Here is an 18,992-nt window from a genome sequence, read left to right on the forward strand (position 1 = left end):
AGTGTTATCACCTGAATCACTGACGCTAAAACACACAAGCACAAACACACACATATCACACACACACAGACAAACTTTGGCACCAACAGGACACCGTACATGTAAGCCCCACAATGCTGCAGCTAACTGGAGTAGAGTTACCAAAGCCGTATACTTTAAAGACGTCACTTGAAATGATGAAGCCACCTGAGTTCAAGATATTTCGCTCATAGTTCATGTTTTGTTGGGCTGAACTCTGAAGAAGGAGGGGAGGAAGAACAAGAAAAACACACACGCACACAAAGGCCCAGACCAAATTGTTTCCTGTGTGGAAGCAGCTGTTCTGCAGCCTGTGCATCTGTTCTTTGTCCAATAAACCAACCTGAACCTGCAGCTCCTTCCTTCACCCAATCCCACCATTTTCTCACTCTTCTTTACTTCTACCTCCTTATTTTTTATGTAACAGGTAAAACTTAGACACACTCCAGACTCTCCCGAGTTTGTTTTTTATTCTGTGTTTTCCAGAGGTGTGGACTCGAGTCACATGACTTGGACTCGAGTCAGACTCGAGTCATTAATTTTATGACTTTAGACTTGACTTGAAAAAATGTTCTAAGACTTGTGACTTGACTTGGACTTTTACACCAATGACCTGGGACTTGAATTGGACTTGAACCGGTTTACTTGAAAAGACTTGATATTTCACCCCAAATATAAAATTTAACATGCATATTATATAGAGATTGAAAATGTGACGTCATTCAGGGGTAAACCGCAAAGGATTCTGGGAACTCGTGGCAAGAGGTACTAGCGCACGCAGGCTTTCAATTAAAATCAGTTAAACAGCGATAAAAAGAAACACAAAAATGTCAAGAAGCTGTTGTATTATTAACTGCAATAGCCGGTCGCATGACAGCCACGGGAAGCCGACGGGTAAAGAGATCGGTTGTTATCGGATTACGTCGTTGAAGAGAAATTGTTCGAGCCATGTTTCCGAAGTAACAAAGAGGCGACTGGATTGCAGCCATTCAAAGACCAAATATAACGTCCTAGAACACTCCAGCTCACAGGTTAGTCTGCTCCAAGCATTTACACGAAGGTCAGTCTGCTGTTGTAGTTAATGCGTCATTTTTCTTAACATAACTGGTGATATAGGTTACAAGCAAGTCTGGCGCTGAACAGAAATTGTCGCGCTATGCTCCTTTATTTATTGTGCATAAATAGTGAATTGTCCTGACACAATATTGTGTTTCGCTTCTGTTATTATGGTACATTGACAAAAACATATACTTTTATTCACAGGATAAAACAGGTTTTTTGTATCACTAATTGCCCAGTACGATTACAGCATACAATATTGTTGTCACTGCTACATTTCTGTAATGCTACCAGAAATTATTTCCCCTACTAATTAATTACCATTGAGCTCAAAGGTCCTATTAATAAACGGTTAACGAATGTGTATTTATGAAGACAATTTGTGAGACTGGTAAACTTATGATACGTACGATGGTCTTTCGTTCTACACGGTGCATTTCAAGGTCCTGCACCCATCCGTCGTAAACTGTACCTGGGCTTGTTGCAGTGACCTGAAGTTACTAAACTTCATGAGTGTGTGCACTCACTCCAAGAACCATATAATTATAAATATGCATATAAATGTGCTACAATGAGATAGCTGACTTCATCTAACTAGCAAATGTTGTCCAGGCTACGTTGGTGATGCAGTTTTTTTTAATATGTATGATATTTTTGTCATGCGATTTTAAAGCCGGTCCTACAACCGCATCCAAGAATAACATGCAGCTTATCTCAGAACTGTCGGTGAAAATTATTCTTGGAGCTAGGTTTAATTGAGCTGCATTTTAAAGAGGTGCAATTTCACAATTTGTGTATATTTTCTAAGTTCACTATTTTGTCATGTGTTGAGAAAAACACAGCTTTTAAAATTACATGGTCTAATATTTACATTTAGCATAACTGCAACATTCTTTTTTCTTTTTTTTTTTTTTTAAAGACTCGAAAGGACTTGAAATTCAAAGTTTCAGACTTGTGACTTGACTCGGACTTTTACACCAGTGACTTGAGACTCGACTCTGACTTGCCTGACATTACTTGAGACTTGACTTGAGACTTGAGGATAAAGACTTGAGACTTACTTGAGACTTGCAAAACAATGACTTGGTCCCACCTCTGGTGTTTTCTTTCTCTAATGTGTGAATAATAAGAAATCAGTATCACCGCTGGTTTGTTGGACACCTGCGAGATTAGAATACACCAGTTTCTGTGATTTTCTGGCGAAACTAAACAGTCTGAGGTCCTGCCAGCGTGCTCAAGAGGCTGCGGTTTTCATTACAGCTGCAAAGTGTCTAGTGCTCATCCGGAGAGACGATAATAACAGCGTCTGATTCTTGGAGCGCTCAAAAGTTCTGATGCGCATGAAACTTTCCTGATTGAATCATCATTTGGTAAAAGATTTACTGAAACAAGAAGTCTTTAACACCACGACCTTGAGACAGGTATGAGCTACTGTTGGTCGTTACTGTCTTACAGGATTACCAAACTTGATTGCTTTTAATCAATGACTATCATGTGATGCACCTGAAGGGGTGAAACCACGAGGTTTCTGCAGACTGTTTCAACACGGTGGTTATACTGAGATGAATCAGGGGGCTGATTCAGTTTCACACGTCAGTGTGAATGTGACCTCGGGGAAGAAGAAGCCCCAGTTTTCAGCTGTAGCCTCGGTAACCTTTTCTCTCTAATCCAGTGATTTGATTGTGGAGCAGGGAGGGTACTCTGGGTGTCTGAAGCAACAGAGGTCCTCTGGCTTGCTAACGTATTTATTTGGGGAGGTCGCATTTAGTTTCTGTTTGATCAGACCTTTGCAGGGTTTTTCTTTTTTACTAATCAGGCTTGGATTTCATGGTTGCGGATTATTTCTGCTGCAATAGTGACAGAAATAATCTGGTCAATACTAATAAACTGCATGTGATGTAGGTCTCAATCGGTACACTTTGCTGAGATTCACAGCACCACCTACTGGACTGGATCAGTTTAAGTTCTCCTCCCTTACCTTGGTGTGTATGTTAGCTGAACCAAGATCAGTTGAAACTGACAGGAATGCAGCAGAGTTTGCAATTAGTGTAAAAGAAGAAGAACACCATAAGTAATTGGCTGATTTTATTTTATTTTATGTTGGTCACAGTGAAAATAGTAATCCAGAAGAACTATATTCTGTTTTAATGAAGCTTTTAGTCATGCATTGAAATGATCCATTTCTTCCCATCATCTCTCAATTATTGGTTGCAATCCTCCTGATCTTCATGGTGACAGATTTGATGGTGTAGGGGACTCCGTTGTGTCTCCAGGTGTCCCACACGATGTGCGTCCTCTGCCCCTGGTTTCGCTCTGTGTCTTCGGGAGAGCCGTTGAGATTTGCCAGACCGCACTGATTGAACCACCACCCCGTGTGGTTGTGGTGAATGCTGCAGCTCTCCACCGTGCAATTGCCAATGGAGCAGAAAGGGTTGCAGCCATCATTGTCGACATCTGAGGCACTGAACGGTGCCGTGTCCTGGTTCTGTTCCTGGTTGTAGCCTCGAAACGCATCACCTGCACCAGAGCACGCAGAAATCCATGCAGACATGCAGGAGACACAAAATAACCAAGTGGACCAGTCGCCGGTGTTTTAATTTGCACTTTAGCAATTTTAAAAAAATAACATTTGTTTTGTGAAGTTTAACTTATTAAGCCATACCTGCACTACCTGCATATCTGCCCAGGTGTATGCTGAAGAACTGCGTTTCACTGTCAAGGCGGAAGTCATCATACGATGCATAAGAGGTGACATCGTCATGGGAGACTAGAGCAATGTGAAGCTGGAATCGAGTATCCTTCTGGTTTACTATGTGAAACACCTTCCTCAAGCCCAACCAGTGTTCTCCTAAACACAAGACGAGAGATTTAGTGGTGAAGTGAAAGGTATAGTTCTCAATATGTGTAGACTGATAAAAATGAGACGGTGTGACAACTTTGAGGAAATGCTATGATACCTCACTAGGTGATGGCTAGCTAACCTTAGTATAAATACTGGGAACAGAATCAAAATGCTAGCCTGCCATCCATACACCGATAGTCCTATATATACAGCAGCAGCCTATTAAAACTTATCCTCTTCATGCTTTGCTAACGTTTCCTCTGTGCTAGTTGTTATGCTAGCACAACTTTATGTGCTGCTCAAGCAAAAACCATTGATAAAAAATGAAAGTTCCTCCTAGACTGCAGTTCCTCCAATGGCTGCTTTAGACTGGATCAACAAGAAAGTCGATTCCAAAAGTAAAATACTCTGTAACGCACACCTTTAGACTGTATTAAGCCTTAAAGTGATGGATAATTATGGTTGTTGTGGCAAATGAATTCACTCACAATGGAAACCTACGAATCACACAACCTCAGGTCCAGCAGATAGTGAACATTATGTTGGTCAGTGGTTCCCAAAACATTCTTTAGCTGATACTATAAAGTATATTTTGAGCATCTAGCTTACCACCATCTAATGTTATTTTTAACAGTTCAACCTCAAAGAGGATCTCTTTGATAATGTACAACCTGCAAGGTGTCCAAAGCCATTGACATAGCCATCCCAGGATCTTTTGAAGTCAGTTAAACCGTCACTCCTCCTCTGCATCACCGTCCATCCGCCTCCCATATAGTCCATCTCACAGAAAACCTGCAGGACAAGCTTTGCTTTGAGTGTCGGCCACAGAGTGAATAAATCACTGAAGGAGTGAATGAATGAATTATATACATGTACCTCAAATGAAGAGTCAGTGTTCTCTGGGTGGACTATGTAAATGCCACTGGGGATCTTGGGGACGACTGACACGAGGTTGTCCTTGATGTCGCTGCAGTCTCGTCCTAATCAATGCAACAAACACTCTGTTTGGTCACCAGGAGAGTAATTTAATCAAATTTATGGTGAAGCAACTTTTTTGATTTATAGCCACTAATGACTTGAAGGACTGTGCACTTCATGTAATAATTAGTCACTGAGCTTAATATAAATGGCATCAATTTATTCTCTGCCTTCGCCGCACAATCATTATATATTTGTCAGAGCTGTTTTTCTCTCTGTTTTTCTCCGTCAGAGCTGTTTAGTTACTCAAATGAGGCACAAACTATTGAGTTATGATAGACTGTACAAGTTAGTGGTGCAGTTCAGCATCTAGTGGAAAATATGTACCTCCAAATTTGCAGATTTTGAAGATTTCTGATGTACTTAAGGTTTAAATACCTTCTGGTGTGGCTTTGTGGGTCAGAAAAAAAAAGCTTTTACGAACCTCAGATTTTGAAAAAATGCTGTTCTGTTGATTCTATTTAAACCTTTATCTAAAACTGATATACTGGTGATTTCATTTTTAAATAATGGACAAAATTATGCACCAGGTTTAAAGATATCCTCAAAGGGAGGCCATAGTGTTTATATCCACATTATCTTTTATTTATATGCTGTTATAAACATAGATCACATTAAACTCAGCTCTTGGCTCTATATGATGTTTAAACAGGGGATGTCATTAATATGGTGATCTCTGGATTGAACCTACTGTTTAAACCTTATGTTTGTAAGGGGTAGCCTATTAGAAGAAAAACAGGAAGGGGAAGGAACTTCAGTAGCTTCTTAAATAATGATTCACAACTTAAATCACCAAAGGTACAGTACTTTTCATAATTCACCATGTCACTGGGTGTTACTAGTTAGCGTTTATGTCTTTCAAGCTCTATAATCACAATCGTATGTGTTTGTGTGTGTGTTACCATGAGATTGTACAGGTTTCATGGAGTACATCTCAGTGTTGCTTCTCTGAACTTCCAAGCTGAGCGTTTGCACTTTGGTCATCAACTCTGTGACCTGGAAATATGACATCACTGTAAATACATTCAGCCAGTCTGACGATCACAAACACTTAACAGATGTTTAACAGATGTTTAACCTGACTGCTTAGGATGTCCAGAGCTCTCTGTTGCGCCTCCATCACATCCCTCATCAGTTTTCTGTTGCTGCGTCCAAACGCAAGCAAAGACTGCTGCAGCTGACCTGAACACACACACACACACACACACACACACACACACACACACAAAAGTACACACACTGAACAACACATGAAGGTAATGGGGCTAACAACAGCACAACAAATCAGAAAAGGCTTTACCACAAATGGATTGTTTCTCATCTCGCAGGAGTTTGACAGTGATGTCACACGGGATGGTGCATGAGTCCTGACCTTTGACTTCACCAAGAGGTCTCTGATCTTTGACAGGAACATCAGCGAAATCTCGATTGTCTAATTCCGATTGGTTTATATTACCTCTGTTCTCTTTGTCCTGGAAATCAGGAGAAAAGGACAATGAGAGAGTTCAATCTATAAGTCAGCACTTATGTGTAACTAGCCTGGAAAGTATGACTCCTGTGGCTCATTAGAGACTGAATAATGTCAGCGTTGTGTTTGTTTTCTGCCTTTTATATATCACATGGTTTCTTATTTCAAATGTACTACAGAAAATGTAGTTTGTAGTCTACTTCCTGACTCAAGTCCCCTGAGTCAGGAAGTAGACACTCTGTTAGTGTTTTAACCTGATTAGCTGTTGTGTTTTAACTTCTCCACCACCACAAGGAAAAAAAGACTTTCATCGTGGGATCAGCAGTGCTGTAGGTCAAATATCGCACTTGGCTGAGAGTAACTCCAATAAACCGAAAAAAGATTTGTAACCGACAGTAAAATATGGCTTTTGAGGTATTTCACTTTATCGTTCCACTACAGCACATTTTGGATGGAAATTGTGCACAGTCCTTTGAAACCAAGTAGGTTTCACGTGACTGAACCTACTTGGAAAGATTGCTCAGCTCTAATAAGGAGTTAAACTCCACCTAAGAAAACGTTTTGGAAACGTGCTGCTTACACATTATTGCATCAGCAAAATAAATTAAAAAATCTACTTACAATATGTGGATATATATGCATAACAGATACTTTTACCTGTATATTTTGTTAAAAAATACTTATTTTCTTTCATTTAAAACACAAACTCATAACATGATCATTTTAAAGATGATATAACTAATTTAAAAAAACAAGAATTTGTGGCTAACCTCTAAATCTCTGTGATTATATGGGCATTTCTTGAAGCACTTTAACACCTTTAAATGAGCTCCCTCACAAGTCATAATTTATAGCTTCCTGCTGTAACTCCTGATGGAGGAGTGATATTGATCAATAAGACAGATGACAAGTTAAAAACATTCATAGCATGCAGTGCGGTACATACTGCGTAGGAAAGAAGCGAAGGCAAAAGCAGCAGGAGGACAGCTGCTGTCCACATCATCTCAGTCTTTTCTGACTGTGATTATTTCCACCAGGAGCTGAAGGAGCTGAATTCGGTCCGCCAGCAGACACGCCTTCATATGTTCTTATTTTTCCACAAATTCTATACTTTTCTAATCGTCTTCTCTGCTCATCTACGAAGTATTTCTGCATCTTCCTTTCATTTTTTAAACTACTTTTTTTTCTCTACACTTCCTGTCCAACTGCTCTTTCTCCACCTCCATCAGTCACTCCTACTTTCTCTTGTTACATTCCCATGACAGCATACCCTTTAAAAGAGGAGGTCACATTTGTTGATAAAACTCTGGCAAGTAGCTGAATCTGCTGATTCAGAGCCATTACCTTCCCCCTCAGTGTGTCTATTACTGAGCATTGTTGTTTTACAGGTTATATCCTGCCATCAGCATGAGAAACAGATGTGGAAAAGGGAAATGGGCAGCTTGTTTTAATGTAGGAACCTTCTCCCTCTGCTTGTGTCTCTGCGTGGGAGCTACAGCTGAAGGTAGGGAGGAGTGAAGGCAGGGTGTCTTTGCTGCTCGTATTTCCCCCCAGTTACTCTGTTTGAAAACAGTCTCACCCTCCTTGACAGTCAGAACAATTACTTCAGTTAACTTGGCACTGAAGCAGTAAAGAAAGTGTTCCACTCAGACTCCAGCCTATCATTTCCCTGGAAAACTGTCCTGCAACTGCCAAACTGAAGATTTGCTGCTGTTCTTAACCTGTGTGAGTTTACAGCCATGGTCAGTGACAGGAATGTGAAAAAGCCACATGCTGCAGCCTCTGGGCCCCCACATCTGTCCCACGTTACATGCTCTTGTAAAACAGTCTGTACAAGTAAATGAGAGCTGAGATAATGAGTATATTTAGACATGACTGCGTGATTAATCAAGCAATTAATCAAACATACGGTACATTAAAATCTGTTTGTGTTACCAGGGAGGATTGATACTCTCCTATTCCAGCACAGTAAATGTGACAGAGCTGGGAGAGAGTTAGCCTAACATAAAAGAGTAAGTACGGATCTGGCCTGGGTAAAGCCTGAATATTAGCCATCCATCCATTCTCTTCTGCACATCCTTATCAGGGTCGCAATTGGGCTGGAGCCCATTCCAGCTCCTGAATATTATAAGTTGGCCAATTCTATCATTTAAAAATTCTCTGGTAAGCTGTGGTAAGCCTTGGTGTTCACCTGGACAAGCTGGAGGAAGTGGGCGGGGAGAGGGAGGGGCTAGGCTTCTCTGCGTAGGCTGCCCCCATGACCAGGACCCAGATAAGCGGAACAAGATGGATGGATGGATGGATGGATGGTAAGCTGGGGTGTTTAAGCATGCTCTGTTGGTACTAAAGAAAATATCACCACCAGCACCAACCTGAATGGTTGATACAAGGTCAGCTGGAACTAAGCTTTCAGGCTATTTTTTGCAAATTTTTTTTACTGCAAACACCTGAGAGTGGTGAAGGCTGCCTACTGTCAGAGAGTCCACTGGATACCCGCATCCATCCTCTTGGAGGCTATCCACCCCCAACACGTACTGCTCACACTTTCAACCTCAGACCGGAGGTACAGAAGTGTGAAATGGAGGATCTCCAGACTGAAGAACTCTTTCTTCCCTGCTGCCATTAGACTCAAACACTTGACAGGAGTTCATAACCTACTGCATTTCATACATGCTGATTTATAGTTATGAGATTTTTTATTGTCTTTAAATTATTATCTATTCCATCCATCCATTCGCTTCCGTTTGTCCTTTTCAGGGTTGCGGGGGGCGCTGGAGCTTATCCCAGCTGTCAGGGCGAGAGGCAGGGTACACCCTGGACAGGTCGCCACTCGCCAGTCTGTCACAGGGCTAACAGACAGGGACAACCATTCACACTCACATTCACATCTATGGGCAATTTGGATTAATCAATTAACCTATCCCCACCAACTGCATGTCTTTTGGATGGTGGGAGGAAGCAGAGTACCCGGAGGGAAACCGCACAAACACGGGGAGAACATGCAAACTCCAGAAAGACCCCGGCCTGAGTGCTAACCACCATGCTGCCCATTATTATCTATTTTACATGTGAATTTATTTCTGTTTGGCATCTATTGTGGACAGCAAAGGAAGAATTTTATATTACAGGAGAATATGTTTCTTTACTGTGCTTATGACAATAAAACATAGTTGGGATGTCACAGCAGAAATCAAGACTCATCAGAGCAGTCAATGTTTTCCATTCTTCTACTGTCCAATTCTGGTGAGCAAATTGTAACTGTAGAAAACCCCTCTGATTTGTGTATATAGACTGTTCCACGGACCCCCTCTAACCACTGCTAAGATGGTACATTCCTCCCATCCTTTGTTTGTGTTTGCGCTGGTTCATAGTGATGTGCGATACCACTGATTTCCTTTCCGATCCGATACCAAGTAATATTCAGGGTGGTATCGACGATACTGATCCGATACCGATACTTTGTACAAAACGGATTTTATTTATTGTATCTCAAATTATAGCGTCATAATGATTACAGGACATCAGAATACCTTCTTCTTATCACTTAATAATGCAGAGTTCATCATATAGAAATAAAAAAACTAAAGTTGTGTGCTATTTGAACACCTTGCCTGCCTGGAGGACTAAAGGACTCCGTGAGAGACTCTCACCCTAGCAGCACCTGTCCCTCTCCTCCTCTTCAGTTCGCCTCAACATACGCTCGTCATATTTTGTGATATGATTTACTCTGAGGTGTTTGACAAGGTTAGTGATGTTGCCACAACCATACATGCCAACCCTCCCGATTTTTCCGGGAGAATCCCACCTTTCTCCAGATTTTCCACCCGGACAACAAAGTTGAAAAACCATATCGCAGAATTCATAGCGCGGCCCAGCCAATTCCAGTTTCCAACAATGACGGCAGCGACTTAGTTTTAATATCACTCTTATTTCTCTTTCTGGGTCGCAAAAAAACTTTTAACATATTTTCAGGTGAGAATGTAGCTGTGTAAACTTCAAATATCTGAGCCGACCGACACATCGTCTTCAAACCCCCGCGGTCTTTCACCACTCGGGTTAAACATGATGTACAAGTCACTTTGATAACTTAAAAATGTTCTTGTTTGGCTTTTTCAGTGTTTTATTTGTTCGTGAGTAAATCGGTTTGGCTGAGATTAAAGTTATTAGATTAGATTAAATTAAACTTTATTATTCCCTCGGGAGGGTTCCTCCGGGGTTTTCACACAGCTGAATAAACGTCAAACAGAAAACTGATTAAACAGAAGAGTTTACGTCAGTGTCCGGTTATATTTTAGACAGCAAGGAGCAGACGGCAGAGTTTCACTCCACCGAGGGAGCTCGTGACGTACTACCCGGCTTTCTTTAGACCGCGAAGGCCGGTCCTCAGGTGGAAGCAGCCTCTGAATTTGGACACCCCCGCTGTTTCCGGGCCGGCCAATAATAACGGTGACATTTAACGTATTTTATCCGATAAATAAACCCTGTAAAATATATTTATCCGCCCAAACAGCCCTTTTGAATGTCTCCCTAATTCTGAGGTCTCAAGGTTGGCAAGTATGGCCACAACACCTCACTTTTTTTGCCACATTTATTGCAAACCACGGCTCAGCTGTTTGTGGAGGTAAAATACATCCGCACAATTACGCTCAGCCATTGTTGTGAGTGCGCACGCCAAGGGGCTGCGAGACATTTATACAGTTGTATTTCGCACATGACTATGAAAGGCGGAAGAGGAAGTAGTTCCTTTGAATGTAGGCAATCCGAATGTTATAGTTTCTTTCCACTGTGTTCCTGTTAATGATAAACTACAAATTTACTCTAAATTACTAAAATATCGATATTTTAATGTGAGAATCGATTCTAGAACATAAATGATTGGTATCGGAGGAATCGATATTTCAGGATCGATCCGCACATCACTACTGGTTCACCGTGATAGCGCTGGTGGAGCTGGGCTGTTGTGCTGAACATGTGTCGTGCGTGTGCGTGAATGATAAGTAAGTGCCTTGTATTTGTTTGTTCTATGGTTGTAACTTATCATACACTTGCCTATGTACATTGTGTGATGCCTTTATAGAGTTTTCCAGCGGTTTGTGTAGCCACGAGACACTGTATATTCACGCTGATTTGACCAAAATGGCGCTACCCTTGTGAACTGAGCTGCCCAAAGTAAAGATGGAGTCTATCCCTGTGCAGCAGCACATTTGTGTCCACCAGGGGGTGGTGTTTAGTCATTTCTGTTCAACCCTTTCTGTATTATTTAGACCAGCTTGGTTGACTTTAATTGTTTGCTAATTGTAATTTCTGTTATTTTACAGAACCACACACACACATATACATATATTCACACGAATTCACTTCTGAAGATGTTTGGATTAAAGGAACCCTAATTCTCATTGCTGTGGACCCTCTCTTTCATCATATAAGTCACCTGTGCCTTCTGACCGAGGATAGGAAAATCCTGCTGTAATTTGCCAGTTTATTAAGCACACACATGTCCAGTTCAGTAACCTCAGTTTCTGTTTTTTGCTGACAGGAGTGGCTCTGGTGTGGTCTTCTCCTGCTGTCGCCCATCTGCTTGAAGATTCAAAGTGTTGTACATTCAGAGATGTTCTTCTGCATACATTGGTTGTAATGGATGAGGTGCTGCAACTGAGACCCGCCGTTTGTCTTTTCTGGTCGGCGAGTGGAGAATCGCACAGGCTGGTCTGCAAAGAGAGCTTTAGGATGCTTCCTCCCACTGTCCACTGCATCGTCCATCCACAGGGTTTGCAGGGCTGGCTCAACCCATGGCTGCCACACCACTAAGATGTTTTCAGAAATATGCAAGAATGCAACAATCATGTTTTACAGTCCTGTGGTCTCAGCCTCAGATACTTATTAAATCACACAAAGCTCATGTAGAAACAAACAAATGAGCAAAATATGTTCTCCTTAATTTCTGTCAACCACACGTTTCCAGCTATCATGGTTGCTAGGCAACCTGGGCAGCGCGACGGAGGCTAGACCGTCCCATTTCACAAGCCTCGCACTTCCGGCCTTAGCGGTCTTTGAGTACGCGGCCCTTGAGGACCATTGAAGCTGCGTACTTTAAGGCTGCAGACCCTGAATTGGGATACAGCCATAAAAACCATGAAAAAATATTGCCGTAATATGAAGCGATAGACTTTTTCATATCGTCATCCATATGTGTCGTTATATCGAACAGCCCTATTTTGAACTCTCCTCGTCCTTTGAGTGCGCAGTCGCCTTTGTTATATAGCAAGGTATTTAAAATGAATAAATAAATATCCCGTTCGTTTCAATACACATGATCTGAGCATGCGCGGAATGACACGGAGCTATTCTTTGATCCTTTGATCTTCTCAAAGGGGAGACTGTGACGTGACGGTCGACCGCACGTCACAGTCTCCCGTGACGGTCGACGTCACCATCTCTGCCACATGAGTCCTTAAATAGAGGTGCTTTAACACAGTTTACCTTGGTGCGTCTTCAGTAACAGCGAGTTGTTTTTGCAAAGCAGGAGCCTTTGACAAAGGTAATACCTTTACATTTAAATAATTCAGGGAACTTTTTTTTTCTTTTGACACTTGTCCCTGCAGCAGTTCCAAAGTGAGTCAATGGAGAGAATAGCTCAGCGTTTAGAGTTTTTCATAGAGCAAAATAGAATGATTGATACTAGGATGGACAACATTGAATGGGAGTTGAGTGTACTAAAGGAACAGAATGCGATTGTTAGACGTGAGAAAGTACCACAGAGTGCTCTTGCCAACTTCGCAAGTAACGTAGGTCTAGGTCTAGGTCTAGGTCTTGCCATAACGGGCGCTATTTTTGGTGCAGTTTACCTGTCCACCTTGATTGGTTAATTATAACATAATAACTATACTGTGCTCTCATTTATGTTCAGTTTTATTTTGCCCTCACCTCCCAACCAGTCATGACAGAAGACTGCCCCACACTGAGCCTGGTTCTGTCACAGGTTTCTTCCTGTTAAAAGGGAGTTTTCCCTGTCCACCGTTGCTCACAGGGAATCACTTGATTGTTGGGATTGAATTTTTGGATTGAATTTAATTGCTTTAAACTGAAAATCAAAAATTCAAGTGAGGGGTTGACCAGGGCTCGTGAGGTGGGTTGGGTTTTTTTATTTGTAATTTGATAATTAAAATAAAGAAAATTATATTTAAAAATATATATTAATTGCTCTGTGTGTTTACTTCAATGAAGACGTGTATTTTTTTGTGATAGACAAATATAAATTGTCCAAAATATTTGAGAGTTTTTAAATTAGCACTGCATGAGTTTAACTGTGGCACAGACAGCTGTCAATCCTGGTGAGTGAGAGTTCAACCTCCAAACTGAACCCAGTGTGTTACTCGCAGAATCACAGATTTACTCACATTTACTGATTGTTCTGTAGGGTCTTTACAATTTTCAGCCCCTTCAGGTGACTGTTGCAATATGCAAGCAGGAGATGGTGGATGCTATATTACTACTAGTACAATACTTTTAACTCTGTAGCAGACAACAGTTTGATAAAATGCTATGAAAAAAAAGAAACCAAAAGATTAGATTCTATAAGTTTCAAAAAGATTTAATTTATATCTTTTATGTGCAAATTCCCTGCTGACTCGGCCTCAGGATGTCTAGAGGCAAGAACCAAGCGCACCCAAATGAGCGCACCAGTGATCATGTGCGCATCACGCAGAGGGAGAGTGAGGGACGAAAAGCAGCAGCAGAGCATGGCAGTTGTATGGAAGAAATAAATTCAATGTCTAAAAATACTTGAATTCTGATGATACTATATTTCTTCCATACAGTTGCATCGCAGTTTGTGTGATTCCGTGTGCGTTAATGAGACTGTAAGTGTTATTACCTTTGACAGGTTAACTGGTATGATAATAGTTATAGTTGTTTGTGTATGTTTAAGCTAAAGTTATGCCTCAGTACACTGCTACCACGTTAGTAGGTTTATTTAATTATTTAATTAACTAGCACTAAGTTAATACCAGTGGCCAGAATCTCCCCCAATGATTATATCCCGCGGTTAAAGGATTTTTCTGTTGTTTATTGTTTAGTTTAGCTGTTGTTAGCTTGCCACATGCTTGCCTTAGTACTAGCAACTGGGAAGATATGTGCTATTTAGCCAACTTCTGGTCTTATGGCGACCCCTTGTGGACATTGTAAAATATTGCTGTGTCTGAGTAAATGATGTGTTCTGATTGTTGCTTAGTTATCTTTGACCCTGCTAATTATAGTATTACCTGTTTCTGTTTCCAGACAACCATGCTTATAGTCACCGATACTGCACCTGCCACAATTATAAGTGCATATCTTCTGTGAAGCTTCATTAAAGACGGTGAACTAAACTCCTGGACTGCTGCAGTCTTTCTGACCGAAGACTTAGGCCAGACTTGTATACCCAGCACTTCCAGTATATATATATTCTACATTTTATATAATAAAGTAAATGTACGAATGACCGGCAATAATTCAGTCACTGAAATTACAATTGTCTAGATACGATTGTCTCTGGTGAGCCTGAGGTACAAAGCATCGCAGCGACTACAACCATTATCATCTGCCGGGTGACAGTCATAGCACAGAGATGAAGCACTTTTGAAATATGGGGAAAGCCAAACATTGCGCTTCCTCCACTTCCGTAACATTAATTCATTAATGTTGAATTCTCTCGCAGCTGTTCTATTCCCATATTTTTGCAGTATATTAATAACTAACCTTGTATTGTGGATGAATAATCTCAGTTGTTCTCCTGACTGAAGTTTAGCCCGTGTACAGCATCCTGCTATGCGATTGCATTTGTCCCTGACCACAGGAATCCAAACCAACTTTTTTTCCACTCGATAAATGTTAACGTGAGGTTAACATTTATCGAGTGGAAAAAAAGTTGGCGTTTATCCTCCAGCTTCAATTGAGAAAATTAAAGGATTTTAAGTGTGCCTTATAGTGTGGAAAATACGTTATACAGAAGAAAAGAATATATCGCGATATATATCGTTACCGCACATGCTTCAAATTATATCGCAATAATTTAGGCCATATCGCCCAGCCCTATTTATAAGTTACACTTGCAGCTTATCACACATTTGATTTCCATGTGTGACAACTGCAAGTGTCCAGAGTGAGGACAGACTGAGGGACCCACTGCTGCACATCATCTGTGAGGCTTTGCACCCCTGATGATCCACCAGGACAAACTCAGCAGTGTGTGAGGAAGAGGAGGAAGAGCCAGCAGCAGCTGACAGATGGAGAGAATAGACAGACTGTTCCCTGTTTGTGAAGGACTGCTAGAAAAGTTTAAAATAACTAATTGTCTGTCCTGAATCAGTCTTATTAGGTAATGTTCAAATCATTTTATCATTCCAATGTTTTCAGTGTGGGAGAAAGTACTCAGGGCCTTCAAGTTACACACTATGAAAGGCAGCAACAAGTGTAATATTCAGAAACCTAAAGTATGTATCAGCAGCAGAATGGAGCTAAAAATAAATGTTTGTTTCAGTTCTATGAAGCTTTGAGTATTTTGGATTAGTTGCACTGCTGTGTTTGTTGCATCATATTGCTGTAATTGTTTATATGCTTTATATATTCAGAGGTAAGTTGATCTATAGTGTTACATAAGGATGTTATGTGTTTGTATACTTTCTTCCCAGTTTGACCCATTTAGCAGAAGTCAGCCTGTTTAAGGCTCTGATATCTATTCTGTATGACTTAATGCAGTTATGACATGGTCTGATTTTCTCACCCAATAAAGGATTATTTAATATATCAGTCTACTCTTCATTCTATCAGACACAGTTATCACAGCTTGTACATTTTCTTTTTATACATATATGTAAGCATTGAGCTAAATTTAGTAATGCCAACATATTAAACGAACAATATTTGTCTCTTATATATAATACATCTATATATACACACTGTCAAAGATACTTGTCTTTGAGTTAGGGCTGGGCGATATGACCCAAAATTCATATCTCGATATTTTTTAGCTGGATGGCGATATAAGATATATATCTCAATATTTTTTTTTTTAAAGCCATAAGTTAAGAACAAAAAGAGAGTTCTTAGTCACACTGTGTCCCAGATGTCACACGGGCACTTTTATTTACATACAGCTTAGATGTACATGAAAAAATTACTCAAAAATAAATTATCAGCATTTATTAAATAATCATGGTCCATAAATAAAAGAAAACTATGTTCTTTTTGTGCATAACAAAAAGCTCACAATTGTGCAGTCAAAATGTAAACTAACAGACGCTGAGCATAATAACAAAGAGACAGATTTGTAGCATCCCCGGTTGAAAAGATGGTCTCTCAAACTGATGGTTCACAATCCTTTTATTAAACAGCCGTGTATGTGAACACACCGTAAGAGCTACAACATACAGAATAAAAGACTATTAGTAAATCAAACAGTGTGTTACCTTTAACCTTTTGACTTATTCATTAATCACAAATTAATTCTCCTTACCTTACATAACAAATAACACTAAAACTTGTAAATTATTGCATATAACAGGGAAATCGTTGCATCGCTGCCTAAACATGACGAGGTACGTTAGCGCCCTCTAGTGGGTGAAAACTTAGCCTTTATGCTTAGTAGCGGTCAGCAGCTATATGCTCCGTAAAACAACAAAATACATATCTACAGGACAAACTTTGTTACAAACCTTGTTCCCTCATCAACCAGGTGCTAAGAAACTGCTTTCGACTCAGTGTTGCACCTTAATAGCCGTTCTTTTTCCCATTCCCGTCCATTAACCATAGAGCACACCTTCTCTCTGTGCATTAAAACTCGCGCTTCTGCCATATGGTTTACGCCACTTGATTTACGGCACCTTGTCGCTCTGTGACTTTCAAAATAAAAGCATTCACTCCAACAATATAATAGCCACTCATAAGTTTACAAAACACTTTACCAAATATTAATGAGGTCATTTACAAGATTTCACAGCTGCACCACGTCTCTGAACAGGTGCCATTTGTGGTCCTTATACACACACAGTATGGTAATATTACGTTGAAGCACAGTACGTATCACTCCGCGAGGCTCCTCCTCGGTAGCCGTAATCATCCGGCAATCCATCAAGCGGTGCAGCTCCGTAGCTTAGCAAAGTCATATTAAAACATTTTTTGACAGATTGCTGAGCGCTGTGTACCACATAAAATCGGTTCGCGGTCAGTAAGCACAACCAGAATCCATACATAGGGCGCACTGTCGAGTTTTGAGAAAATGAAAGGATTTTAGGCCGTGCAGCCCGGTTAGCTCGCTAACACGTTGACGCCGTCCAGCCCCACGCACGGGGCGATCCGCGGTAACTCGCTAACGGAGATTTTCCGCTTTCATCTTGTCATTGCCTGCAGATGAAGCTATGGCGGAGGGGCAGTTGTGTTCAGTGAAGGAGAGGCGAGGCCGAGTAACGCAGCGTAGAGACAAAAGTGAACGAAAGAGAGGCAAACCTGCGGCTCCACAAGTATAATTATAACGTAACATAGACTATATCGATATAAACGATATTGTCACATCTTATATCTCGCATGAAAATATATCGATATTTTTAAAAAAACTCGATATATCGCCCTGCCCTAATTCCAGCCATGTGTTGCAGCCCTAAACCTAACCTTATCCCTAACTATAACCTTATTCCTAACCTTTACTAGCAGTTAAATGATGTAAAATAGTGTTTTCCAAAGCGATTTTTAGAAAATGAAAGAACATGCGTAGATTGAGTCCAAATGGTTCTCACGTGCTCTCCTTTTTCCGATGCCTAATTTAGGAACTTGTTGGGTACCCGAAAGCATAAAATGTTGACAATTTGTCACCTAGCGAAAATTATTACGCTTTGGGAGTGAGAACGTGTCTGACCACTACCGGCACACTTTTACACCGGAGGTTTTCGGAATGCTTTTATTTTGGTATTTCCGCTGATCCGTGCAATAAATTTGCATGTTAGCCTAAACATTTAGATTTAACATTTAACATTTAGCATTTAGATTTAACATTTAGATTTAGATTTAAATATAATATTTAGATTTAACATTTAACATTTAGATTTAAATATAATATTTAGATTTAACATTTAGATTGAATATTTAACATTTAGATTTAACATTTAAAATTCTGTTTTAAATATGAAAAGTTACAAATATTTTACTAAATGTTGTAAAAAATGACTTGTTTTGAGCTAAATGTGGAAAAGTGTTGCCGTTAATTTTAGCATGTTTCACTTTACAAACGGCGCCCCATATCATAACAGCCAAAATGTAAACATGCACTCTGTGGCTTTACTGGTTTGTGTGGCCAGACTGACTGATTATCTGGCTTGTTGCCTTTGAAAGGCCAACCAGCTGTAGCATGATATTTATCCGACATGAGATGTATGAGAATAATAATTGTGTTTAACAAGCTCCAGAGGGAAATAGCTACCCTGGCTGTGTCTGTAACAAAATCCACCTAAAACCAACTGTTTTACCTCCTTTGTTCCAGCGCACGACTTCCCATAAAACGCAGCTGTTTAACATTCTGGAGGTGAACCAGCGACAAAATGTGTTTCCCAGAATATTCCCTAAATAATCAAAAATAAACCAACAGCTGTCACCACATAG

At 40.4% G+C, this 18,992-nt stretch overlaps 1 protein-coding gene and 1 long non-coding RNA gene across 3 annotated transcripts; one reads left to right on the forward strand and one right to left on the reverse strand.

Moving 5' to 3' along the window:
* Nucleotides 1–3,149: 3,149 nt before the first annotated feature.
* angptl5 (angiopoietin-like 5) lies at nucleotides 3,150–7,593 on the reverse strand. 2 transcript variants are annotated; one of them, XM_026182205.1, is made up of 8 exons: nucleotides 7,312–7,593; nucleotides 6,198–6,369; nucleotides 5,976–6,079; nucleotides 5,800–5,893; nucleotides 4,796–4,899; nucleotides 4,591–4,711; nucleotides 3,749–3,925; nucleotides 3,150–3,594 (listed from the first exon to the last, which is right to left on the reverse strand). In XM_026182205.1, the coding sequence occupies exons 1-8, from the start codon at nucleotides 7,366–7,368 to the stop codon at nucleotides 3,275–3,277; spliced, it is 1,149 nt and encodes a 382-aa protein (XP_026037990.1). In that variant the 5' UTR covers nucleotides 7,369–7,593; the 3' UTR covers nucleotides 3,150–3,274. The 2 variants fall into 2 exon arrangements, with proteins under 2 accessions (XP_026037990.1, XP_026037989.1); XM_026182204.1 differs by having other exon boundaries at nucleotides 3,740–3,925.
* A 5,959-nt stretch (nucleotides 7,594–13,552) lies between these two features.
* LOC113030753 (uncharacterized) lies at nucleotides 13,553–14,731 on the forward strand. Its single transcript, XR_003273645.1, has 2 exons — nucleotides 13,553–14,224; nucleotides 14,643–14,731. It is a non-coding gene; the product is annotated as an uncharacterized LOC113030753 (long non-coding RNA).
* The last annotated feature ends 4,261 nt before the right edge of the window (nucleotides 14,732–18,992 follow it).

Source organism: Astatotilapia calliptera, chromosome 10 (genome assembly GCF_900246225.1).
Source record: "Astatotilapia calliptera chromosome 10, fAstCal1.2, whole genome shotgun sequence".
Taxonomy (NCBI): domain Eukaryota; kingdom Metazoa; phylum Chordata; class Actinopteri; order Cichliformes; family Cichlidae; genus Astatotilapia; species Astatotilapia calliptera.

What these genes read in the sequence shown, in the direction of transcription:
- angptl5 (XM_026182204.1), bottom strand. Translation starts at nt 7,368, where the DNA reads ATGATGTGGACAGCAGCTGTCCTCCTGCTGCTTTTGCCTTCGCTTCTT. An exon ending in ACACTGACTCTTCATTTGAG is followed by an intron (nt 4,712 to 4,795) that starts GTACATGTATAT and finishes CTTGTCCTGCAG; the next exon opens with GTTTTCTGTGAGATGGACTA. An exon ending in CAGATATGCAGGTAGTGCAG is followed by an intron (nt 3,595 to 3,739) that starts GTATGGCTTAAT and finishes GCTCTGGTGCAG; the next exon opens with GTGATGCGTTTCGAGGCTAC.